The 12,416-nt window shown below is 28.3% G+C and overlaps 1 protein-coding gene across 1 annotated transcript in view; it reads left to right on the top strand.

Moving 5' to 3' along the window:
* LOC107456721 (thyrotropin-releasing hormone-degrading ectoenzyme) overlaps positions 1-12,416 on the top strand; it is a 40,200-nt gene that overhangs the window by 16,421 nt on the left and 11,363 nt on the right. The window contains exons 4-11 of the mRNA XM_016074666.5: positions 536-647; positions 1,497-1,617; positions 1,701-1,855; positions 4,967-5,080; positions 6,201-6,329; positions 8,736-8,801; positions 10,479-10,544; positions 11,578-11,756. Of these exons, the coding sequence (XP_015930152.2) occupies positions 536-647; positions 1,497-1,617; positions 1,701-1,855; positions 4,967-5,080; positions 6,201-6,329; positions 8,736-8,801; positions 10,479-10,544; positions 11,578-11,756 (942 nt within the window). The remainder of the gene's footprint in view (positions 1-535; positions 648-1,496; positions 1,618-1,700; positions 1,856-4,966; positions 5,081-6,200; positions 6,330-8,735; positions 8,802-10,478; positions 10,545-11,577; positions 11,757-12,416) is intronic.

Genomic DNA, 12,416 nt, shown 5'->3' with positions numbered 1-12,416 from the left:
TATACTCATTTAGTTCTATTTTTTTATTCAGTAGCTTCTAAATTTTGAACTCTTGAGCAATTTTATTTTATCTTTAGTACTAATTAGAACCACAGTGTGATATTTTTGTACTAATCAGTTTTATTTTTGATAATATCTATCATGCCTAATTTTTTAACTTCGTGTGATTTTTGTCACTTTGTGTCATTTCAAACTGCAAATTTGATAATTCTATTTTTATTTAAATATCATATCCATTGCAGATATGAGCATTTTATAAATAATATTTTTGTATTTCAATAAATATTTAAGAAATGCAAGAATGCAGAAAATCAGTGCATTTTCGGGCAATTCGTCCTTCTAAGTAGGAAAAATATGTTTAATTTTTGGTGTTAAAAGTATTATCTCTTGTTATTTATGAAAACTAGGTTAATGTTTTATTTACAATTCATAAAAACATTAATAGTTTCATGATAAACAACACACACAGATTTGAAATTTTCTCTTTCCGATTTTCTTATTTATATAAAATCAGCTTTTATATTTTTCCTTTTAGTGATGATGAATGGGAAATAACTTCTTTTGAAGAGACGCCAAGAATGTCAACTTATCTGCTTTCATTTGTTGTTGGAGACATTGCATCAAATACAGAAAACAGAACAAATAAGGTCTATTTTTTAATTTATTATGGAAACAAAATTTTTATATTGCGTTTTAATTTATTAAGTAACTATTTTTGTACAGTAGCATATGTTGTAAAATATGCTTCCGCGCAGTTACTTCTTTTATTTATTAATAACATTATGTAGAAAGAATTTGTAACCTCGCGAAAGCTTAAACAGAGTATGTCATTCATGCTAGAGGAAATTTTGGTGGGAAACATGAATTTTAAATAAATAATTGTTGCAAGTTTTTTTTTTGATTTATATAGTATACAGTATAAAGTTATATATAGAATAGTAAATCGTTAATAGTAAATCGTAGAATAGTAATCACTTCATGGCTTTTCTGGCGTATAAATCAAAAATAAATAAATAAATAAAATAAACAAAATAAATAAATAAAAAGGTCTTATGACCCTAATTTGTATGATTGGGAAGGAAATACACCAAAACGAGAAATAGCATGTCTAGTAAATAAATTTATATAGCTCCTCATGTAACGCTCTACTTTGAAAATTCCTGAAAATCTTTTTTATCTTTCATTGCACAAGTGGTGCACATTTAAATCATGCATGAGTTTTGGTACAGGCTTTTGAATTATACAACAAAACAATGTAGCAAATTATATTCCAATTTTTCGCTAAATCTTTACTAAAGGTTGATTCAGATAAAAATGTCCAAGTTATATAAAATCAATCTCTTGTAGTTTCCTGCCTATTTTGTTTTAAATCACGTGTAGAATTCAAAAGATTAATTTTAATCATAATTTTTAATGATTAGTGAAAGTAAAATTTAAGCGTTTTAATTTTAAACACTTTTTAAATATTTTTAATTATAAATGTTCATTGTTTTTAGATTCAAATTTGGAGTCGTAAGGATATGGTTTCATATGGAGATTTTGCTCTATCTATAGCTCCCAAAATCTTACAGTTCTTAGAAGACTACATTGAAGTTCGCTTCACTTTGCCAAAATTAGGTGCACAAATTAACTAATTACTTTCAAAAAGCTTGAGTAAATTTGTAATTGTATTTTAAAAAGTTTTTTCTTTTTAATTATAGATCTCGTTGCCATTCCAAGCTTTTTACATGCAGCTATGGAAAATTGGGGTCTTGTAACGTTTGATGAGTCTGCGTTGCTATATGATCCAATGAAATCATCAACTGAAAATAAAGTAGCCGTAACTTTAACTATAGCTCACGAATTTGCTCATCAGGTATGTATTTGTTTTCTGTTGCTAAATAACCCGACTGATCCTAAAAAATGTTTTCCCACAATTTATCCAATTCTATATAGGAGTCTAAAACAGAATTCTTAAAAAAAAAAATTGTTTCAACATTTAATTTATTTAATTCTCTTTCAAATGCTAAAAATTGTTATATGAATTAGAAAGTGAGATAGCTAATTTTTTTTTCGTAATATTGAATTTTAAGGGATTTGGTTATTCTTATGATAGAAGGAAAAACGAAATTTTTTGAAATTTGTTTCAGGAAAAGCAATGGATTAAATCAAAATATTGAAAAAAGGTCTGTTCATCATGCAACTATACTTTTTGTAACTAGATATTTTAAAATTACGTGATTTTACCATTTTTCCATTGTCCGTTATCATGGTTTTGGTACATCTTGCCCACGGTAGTACGTTTCAGTAAAGAGTTTTCAGTTAAGAGTTGGAATATACTTGAAGAGAGAAAAAGCAAGATATGCTGAAACCATGGTAAAAGAGGAGGTAAAACTGTGGAGAAAGTGGAAATCATGTAACCTTAATACGCTTATTCTATTTATAAAGAGTATTGTAAATATTTAAAAAATATCCTAATAATAATTCACAAAATTAAATTATGGCTGTACAGTTTGTCTTCGATGAAGCCATCATTTTTAAATGGTGCATTTGCGAATCCACAACATTTGCAATTTGAAGTTAGGATTGATTACAATTTTTTTTCCTTGCTGGGCAGAAAAGAGTTTGATTCGATAGCTAAAAAGCTGAACTGTCAGTGTGAAGAATTGGAGTTCAATCCCTAGTGGAGGTTTGAAGCCCACTCAGCTTTAGATCGATGTATTAGACCAACTACTTTTGGAAGTAAAGGTGGCCGGTGCGCAGTGATGACTGCATTGTCACAATCATGCCGTTGATTATGAAAGTGTGGAGCCTTATTCTTCATGATCTCCCGGCCCCCAACAGACTGTTGTGAGAATGCTATACCTTTAAGAGAGAATTAGAGAGAACCGGGTTGGGGAATATGACTAGGACCCGGCAGTTTGGACTTCACTACGGATGTCATTTATTTGAAATCACATGAAACTGATTGCAAACTCTCACCATGTTGTTTAGAGGTGAATGAAACACAGCATTAGCTATTTGTTTGTCAGTGACAATGTTTCAAAAATCTTGATTCAAACAGTTCTGATTTTTACACCACTGATATTACTCTGCAGTTTCTAATTGCTTGAAAACTTATTTTTGGTTAGTTTAACATTTGTAACATCTATTTTAGATACATTTTTACAGCAATTAAAACAGGTTTTGCATCACGTTTAAAACCTCGACAGTTGGACAAAATCGGGTAGTTCAAAAGGATACTAGCTAGGTTTACGTCAAGTCAAAATCCTTGACTAGTTGAATACAGTGCCTCAACTGTAACGATTGGGCTCATGACGCCTGCAACTATGAAGGAAGGCATGATCAAAGTTTTATTTCGTAATATGTTATATTTTAGTACTTTGTAATAACCTGTTAATTTTTGTAAGTTCTTAAATCTGATAAATTAACTTAATTTATTAAAAGTTACACATATATTTATCTCAGAACTATCTGTGTTCCTTGATTTTTAAATCTCTGTATGTTTCTCAGTGTAGAAAGGTTATTGTACTATTTAAAGTAGTATAAACAAATATTTCATATGAAAAGAAACGTTTTCTTTTCAGAATTTTCAATGTATATCGGTCTCATGAGATTTTGAAAATTCGAAAAAAGTTGTAAGAGATCGGGTGGGATATTTCAACCCACCCATAATATTTACCATATTTCGTTTCCTCAGATTTCCACTCATTACAATAATTACAAAAACAAAAAAAAAAAAACAAAAAAACCCTCTAAATTTATGTAGAAAAGTGTTTCGCTGAATATCGTATAAATTTCTGAAAGGATGAAATTCTCCAGGAAGGGTCTTAAATCTTTCGTCACGTAGGACGAGATAACTCGCCTTCCATGAATATTTACTGCGCTTTATTATTGTATTAATGAATATGGTTATTGATTGCAATTGATTATTATTTTTTTAATTAAAATAAACTAGTTTCAAAGGAATTTGCATTTTGTTTTAATTTTAGTTCTGCGTGGGAACTCTAAGCGCAGGGACAAAGGCTCATCATTACCGTAATGAAAGTGTTAATTTTTTATTTCCATTATTAAATTAATATGCTTTATTGATTAACGCGACGAATAATCTTAACTTTAATTTTATTATCAATCTTAAGGCCTTTTTTGCTTTTATACTAATAATGGTGAGAGTAGTGGATGGGGTTCTTACACCGACTTAATGCCCAAGGGTATTTAAGTATCATCGCAGATCAAGTACATCCGATTATGTCAATGATGTACTCTGGCGGGGATGGATACTTCCAGCATGACAACGCACCTTGTCATAAAGCTGGCATTGTCCTCAGATGGATTGAAGAGCATGACGGAGAATTTAACTAGCTTCGTTGGCCAGCACAATCCCCAAATCTCAATCCAATTGAGAATTGAACGGGTGCTCAGACAGATGGATCCAGTACCATCAAATTTGCAGGAATTGGCAATTGCAGTTCAACGAACATGGTCTGGCATACCTTCTACCACCTACCAACATCTCATCGAATCCATGCCTAGACGAATTAAGGCAGTAATACGCGCAAAAGGTGGCCCAACAGCTTTCTGAAGGGGTGGTCATAATAATTTGGCCACTCAGTGTATATATAATATGCAGATTTTAATAAAACAGATTCAGATACATATATAATATGCAGATTATAATACAAATCCTCATTTAAAAAAATTAAAAATTTGATTTAGAGAATTATAGATTCAATTCTACTCCTTTTAAGCAAAAATGTTCTGACTTTTCTGACGTTTTTAAATTTAGAGAGTCTAGTTTGAAATTTTATTAGCATGTTCTTTGGCACTCTTTGTCATCCTTTTAATAGCTCGAAACTGCTTGATAAATTTATTATAGAAACAGAGGGTACGAAATGAAACCATAATTCATTTAAAAAAATAAATAAAAGTTAAATATTTTGTTTTTGTTGAAAGCTAAGAAGTATGAAAACATTTAATTTTGTTTTAGTGGTTTGGTAATCTTGTGACTCCTGCTTGGTGGGATAATTTATGGCTAAACGAAGGATTTGCTACTTACTATGAATATCTTGGCATCCAATCCTTTTTGTCTAAATGGAATATTGTAAGTAAAAAGTTTAATACCTTTTACTTTTTTCAATATTGCGTAATTTCGATTTTCTATGCATTTCCGTTAAAACTAAAAGAATAAAAATATGAATTTGTTATACTTTTCAACTTAACGTTAAAATAATTTTAAATAGCTTATCGTTATTTAATCCTAATCACCTGAGATAGTAATATTTCCGTTAAAATTTTAAATCACTATTAAGGAATCAAAGGATTAGGAATAAAGGATCAGTATATAAATAAAACCTTATAAAAAATTATGTAAAAAATATCTCAGTCATTTTTTTTACTAATGATAGTTTAATTAAAATTTCTTACAAGGTGAATTAGTAAACAGTTAACCATAGAAAGTAAATAACTTATTCCATCGAATAATTTATAACTTATTTTTCCGAATATTATATAACTTATAACTTATATATAACTTATTTGATCGAATATGAATATTTTTTTATGGAATAACCAGATTTTTCCGGTATTAGAAAGATATTATATTCAACAGCTGATGGTTCTTGACCCTCAATTAATGGGGTGTAATTATAGCATTGCATTTTTAAATGGTTAATTGAGGGATCATCCACAAAATTACTTCAGTACAAAAATGTAAAGTGGTGTTTTTTTATCAAGACTTTTGGAACCATACTCAAAAATTATTTGATTAAAGAAGTCAAATTTTAATTAAATATTGACATGAAGGAATATTAAATATTGATAATGGTTATTTCCTTAACACAACTGTAATTTAAAATTTTCTATATATTGATCTGAAACTATTATGAGTTATCCAGAGCTCCATTAATAAAAATATTTGGATACTGTTATGAACTAAGTAGATCTGAATTTAAAAAAAATATTTTTAAAATCCTCTGCGATAAAATTTGTCTTTATTACACTAAAAACTTTCTATTGGTTTAGTTCTTTTCGCTTACCCTTTTTAAAAGTAGTCTGGTTAAAATACACTATTCCAAAAATGTCCTGACTATTCTGAAATTTTTTTTCCTGATTGTTATCCTGATTTACCCAATTTTAATTAAATATTCTATTTTTAACCTTTAGTTCTTTTTCTGAATACATCCAGATATAGTATATTTTTATCCGTGTCTTTTTCTTTCTAGATGCATCTATTCATTTCATCTGTCTATGAAGTGATGGAAACAGATAGCTTATTGACTACTCGAGCAATGGGTGCTCCTGTCCATCCTGACCAAGTTCTGGAGTATTTTGACTCTATATCATATTTAAAGGTAAGGTCAATACCCTTAGACTTTTTTCTTTCAGATTTAAATATATATTTGTCTTACGTGGCACAAAAATCGCAGTTACTTCTCAATCAAAGTTAAAAGGGAACTTTACTTCCTTTACTCATAAGCTATTGTTGCTTTTTGGAAAGAGTAGATATGCTTCATACTAAGAGAAAAAAGGTGATTTTTAATTAGTAACCTATATGCACGAAGAAAATAAATCTTTTTTTTAAATAAAAATATTTGAGGTAATAATTGCGTAGTTTATTCGGAGTAATAATTTTTTTTTAAAAATTTCTTTGGTCATAGGATATTTTAGAAGTCGAATGGTGGCAATACTAGGTGGTAACACTAGATTGTACTACAACGATTAGATTTGAGAAGATCGATTTAAATTTATGAAGTATAAACTAAAGTGAAGTGATTTAAATTTATGAAGTATAAAATTTCAGTGCGAAGAATAAAATTCATTTGTAAAAATATTGTTATTTGTTCTATTGTCAAATTGAATTTCAAACTCATTTTCTTTCTCTGTAGTTTTGTATGCTACTTGCTTAAAGAATTTTATCTTTCTTTGCCTTGGTTTTTTTTTAATAAAAAAATTAATTTGAACGATTAGGTTTATTAAATTTCAATCGTATTTTAGAAGAATTCGCCATCTTATGGGAATCATTGTTTTTATTTATTTTTTATATGAATTCAGAATCTGTCTGAATTCATTTAAAAAATTATTATTTGGTTTAGAAACAGTGTTCAATTATTGGCCATGATTACCTAAGTAAGATAAGAATATATGGGGTAAGATGGCGAACGTAAGCTTCTTGAATTCAGTAAATAGTATGAAAACCAGAGTGCTTTTGCTTTGTTTTTAAGCGATGAAACAATTTTATTTCCTTTTGAAAAATGACAAAATATTCCTTCCTTCCCACAAAAAAAAAGAAAAAAAGCTATGTTTGTTATATTATCCAATACACTGTTAAAAATTCCGGATCAAAACACGATATAAAAGTACCTGCACTTTGAGTGCATCATCCATAAAATCCATTTTAACCTAAAATCCATTTTTGCTGTAAAATATTGTACTGCAATTTTTGCAGTAATATTCATTAAATGAGAGTGATTCAGAGGTTTTACGGTAATTATTACTGTAAAAATTACTGTAAAAATTACGATATATCAGATATTTTTTGTTCTTCAACATGTTCCAGTAAATATAGAGTTTACGGTAAAAAGTACTAATAACCTGAGTGCCGGTACTTTAATTGGGAATTTTTTACAGTGAAGGGGAGAGTAAGATGACTAAAGGTGAAGTTCAAGAAGACTAATATATGAACAATTAAATCAAGTTAAAGAGGTTTATTTTCAAACAATTTCTCATTCGTACTTAGTGAAAAAGACACAGACAACATTAAAAATATTATGTCATAATAAAAAATGAAAGAAATACGTAAGGAATTATGGATAAAAAATAAGTAATGAAGGTAATGAAGGTAATGAATAGGTAATGAAGTTTATACTTAAAGTTTCCATGGTCCATGTTTTAATTCATTGTCATCACAGCAGAAACAGTGAATATGTGTCTAAGATTTTCACTTGAAACATTGATTAAAAGATATAACGGTTATTTAGGATTTATACGAACTCCTCGCCCATTTTCCCCACATCACTATTTTTGGATCTAGACTAGCATGTCGGTATCCAAACTCATCGTAACAACATAGCAAAAAATTCTGGATCAAATAGTGGTAAAATTTTACGGAAGAGAAAAAGTTGCTATATCGTAATTTTTACAGTAATATTAATTGCAAAATCACTGAATCACATTATTTAAATAATCATTGCTGCGAAATATACGGTATAAAAATTTACGGTGAAAAGAGATTTTACGGTAAAATTAATTTTACAGATTCTGCACCCATGGTGTCGGTATTTTTTACCTTAATTTGATCAGGAATTTTTTACAACGCTCACACACGATTTTTAAAGTTACGAATTGTAGTTCGAGAACATTTTACAGAGGATAAAAAAAAAACTACGGTTGACAGGTAGTTTCTTGTGCTGTGAAATCCAAATATTAGAAACACAAAATAAAGAATTTGTATCCAAATTTTTGCATTTCAATTTCCATTGCTCGCAAATTGATATCAACTTATAATACTTTTAGTGGTCTTCATAACCCAATATTTACAGGACAGATCCTGGAAATACCCTGGATAGATGCTGCTATCTATACTGCTAATACCCAATTTATCATTTTACTCCACTTTCTCATATTTAATGTTAAACTTAGTATTCATTTTATTCTTCTGTCACATAATGTTCATTAATTTTTACAATTACATCAACTGTTACTTTCAACTTATAAAATATGTTTTTCTGAAAAACTGTATTATATTTATTAATATGTAGGGTGGTGCCATTGTGAGAATGTTGCAACATTTTATTGGAGAAGATGGTTTTAAAAGAGGCATAAAGGTAAGCTTTAAATCAACGTTCTTAATAGATTTATTTGAAACTGATTTTTGATCATAAAAATCACAAGATTTGAAATAAATTATAAGAAGAAAAATTACGTCCTTCAATATTTAAATCTGTGTCTAAGCAGCTTCCCTCCCCCAAATATCTACAAAAAGAACGATGAATTAGATTTAATTAAAGGCATTCTCCATCTTGGATATTTAAAAAGGCGAAAAAGATCTTAAGAGTTTTATACGGATCAAGTAATGGGAGTGTTCGAACTCCGCCGGCCGAAGATTCCCCGTGTAGTAAATGGTGACTAATGCACATTAAATCTGTCGAGTCGCAAAGTCCTCCATGTTTCCATAACAAATCAATACCTCTGAGGGTACAGGATTGGAGATCGATCGTTCTCTGATTCAGGTCAAAATTACGATCTGTGGATGAATGAATGGATGCATGAATGGATCCGCCCTATAAACGGGTGAGACGAATGGTGTGGCAGAAGTCGAATTTTTGGCCATAGAAGGCGCTACTGGAAAAACAAGAACAATCGCTTCCCTCTACCTTAACTGGCATACGTCAACAACAACAACAGTAATGGGAGTGCAACATTTAATGGCTGAAATAAACTTAAAAATTATTTTGTTCTGCGACAAAACTCGACTTAAACCATTAATGCTAAAATTATATTAAAAAAAAAAACTTGTATGTTAATGTTAAGTATTGCGAAACCATCTGAAAAATTTCAGTATAAGTTCTGGTCTGAAAACTTTATATTTTATTTAAGAAATTAGAAACTTTGTAAATTTTTGAGACGCTCTGCAAAGTATCAAAATTTCTGTACAAATTAAAAAAGTTTAACACAACTTGCTTTAACTAAAAATCGATTTGAATATAAATTAAGCAATTTAAATTTCATTAAACAATATTAAGAATTTTTTTTCTTCTACACTTCAAGAAACTCCTTTTTATGAAATTTGAAAACAAAATGGAGCTATTATCAAAATGAGTCTTGATAACTTCTGGTCCTAATAAAATTTAAAAAATATAAATATTCAAAAGTGAGTTGGGATGAAAAAAGTAATGTGCGAGCTTTGTTGCATTTTTAGAATTGATTAAAGAGACACCATAGACAATCATGAGTAAGCCTGATACATTATACGTTTACTTTAAAGGCATTTTCTAAAAATTGGGATTTTCTAACTTTTTTTTGAATTATTCTATTTAAAATAGCTTTTTTTAATTAAAATATTTTAGAATAGTTTGTCCCAATTGGCCTATGATGAGGTCAAAGGGAAGTTCGTAGATTATTTATACTTTGCTTTCATCAATGATGAAAAGGATTTGTCATGGAAAAAAATCCTAATCTCAAGATGTTAACTAAAAGTATAATTATTGTAAGGCCCCATTTTTTAATTTAAGTATAGTTAATGCTTACAATTTCACCATGAAGCAAAATTTTTAAATTTTATATCTCTTTCTAAAAAGTGTGTTATAATTTTATAGTTGAATTTGTTTTCGAATGTTATTAATTACTCATGTTGGTTAGAATCATGTTATGAATGAATAATGTTATGAATGAAATATGTTATAAATGGATTATGCATAAATATTGAATGAATCATGTTATGAATCATATTTTGAATGTTATTAATTTGAGTATAATTTAAAATATGCATTTTTGTTCCCTAGAATTATCTTTCGAAATATTCATACAAAAGCTCCAACGAAAATAACTTGTGGCAGAACTTGAATCTTGTAAGTAGTGCATGATTATCTTGAATATTAGTTTGACACAAAATTAATCAAATTATGCTAAAAAATGTACCACATCAAGATTGTCAAATTGGGCTGAAGACATAATTTATATCTTAAAATGTAGGGTGTGCGCTCACGCTCACCTTTTAGAAAACATGTTATACTTGATTTAACACGTTAAATGAATTTTGCAGTTTAATATAGTGGATATATTCTATCATTAGTACAACTTTTAGTTTAAAATAAATGCTATTAAGTAATATATTATATATTTCCATTAAAAATACATTACGGTATACATAAGTATTTAAATTTCACAAAATTAATACAAAATATAATATAGTAGCAAAATCTTTTTCTTTAAAAAAACGCATGTTGTTTTAATTGGAACATCAGCGCTTAATAAGTTCATTGAGTAAAAGGTCACTGACAATGCAGAATTGTATCTTTTAAAATAAAAAACAGTGTAATTAAAAAAATAAAAATGACTTTTTGTTAAAAAGCTTTTCAAATAATTATCTTCTCAAACAAACAACTGATCAAAAAGGAAAGAACAAAATTTTTTCTTGAAGTTTTATTTTTTTGGAAATTTAAACATTTCTTTAAAGTAAATATTTATAGAAACAGTTTTTAATCAATTTATTCAAAGTTCTATTTCTCATAATTTTTCATAAAGCATAAAGTATGTTTTCATGAAAAGTTCGGAAATTCTTTTCCAAACTTTTATTAAGCTACAAAAAGAATCATAAGATATTCATAACTTAACCTAAAATTTTTTACATCTCATATTTTATCTAATGTTTTACAAAAAAAAAATGTGGTGATTATTACATTAAAAGTATTTATTTAGCTATTTATGACCCCCCTTAATATTTTTTACTACTCATACTTGATCTAATCTCTCTCTAACAAAATGTTTGGCATAATTTTCTGCATAGAAACAAATTTAAATATCAAATTTACATCAATCACATCAAATTTAAATACATATTTCAAACAGCAATTTTTAAAAATTTTACTTAATACTTTGCAGTGGAACAGAAATAAATATGGTATAAGACAAATAATGACTACATGGACTAATCAATCTGGCTATCCTGTTATCAATATTATAAGGAATTATGAAAACAAATCAGCAGTTATAACTCAAGAACCATTTAGTCTAGAATATGAAGAAGATGATGACGAAAGAGCCGAAAAGAAGAATAGCAGGTAATTTTATTTTTGATAAGAAAAAAATAAATAAAAAAAACCCAGATTATTAACAGCCTCTTTCGTCTGAAATATCTGTTAATAGAAGTCTATTTCGAATTAATAATTTCTTTAAATTCATTTTATTCTTTATTCGATTTGTTTATTGATTATTATACACTTAGATAATAAAGCACTGTTAAGCCTCACATACTTAAAAAATTTGAAACAGAGCGAATATTGTTGATTCAAAAGCAAAGCGTGTAGTGTGATTTTATTAAAGTGATTTGGGCAAATGAATATAAGTATGAAGACTCTTAGTGGCGCTAATATTTTTTAATGCACGTCACGATACATTCTGTTTACGAGCTCTTGTTTTGATGTAAGCGCGCATGTCCACGTCATGTCTTGAAATTATTGCGTATGCGCTGTCTACCATTCTTTTAATACTTTCAGCAGCATTGATGGTGGCCATATTTAGGGTTTGAATTATTTTTGAAGTATAATCAACTAATACTGCTTTTTAAGAATCTAAAAACGGTAAAAAAAAATAGCCAGTCGTTCATAGACTGACGTCAACATTTGTAACGAATCAATATGCCTCAAAACTTTTTAAATTAAAAAAAATATAATGTTATAATTTAAATGTTGATTTTTAAAATAAAATTTTAAAAATTCTCT

The sequence above is a fragment of the Parasteatoda tepidariorum genome, chromosome 11, assembly GCF_982258835.1.
Source record: "Parasteatoda tepidariorum strain Cologne lab strain chromosome 11, Ptep-v5.0, whole genome shotgun sequence".
NCBI lineage: Eukaryota > Metazoa > Arthropoda > Arachnida > Araneae > Theridiidae > Parasteatoda > Parasteatoda tepidariorum.
This window is presented reverse-complemented; position numbering and strand designations above follow the sequence as displayed.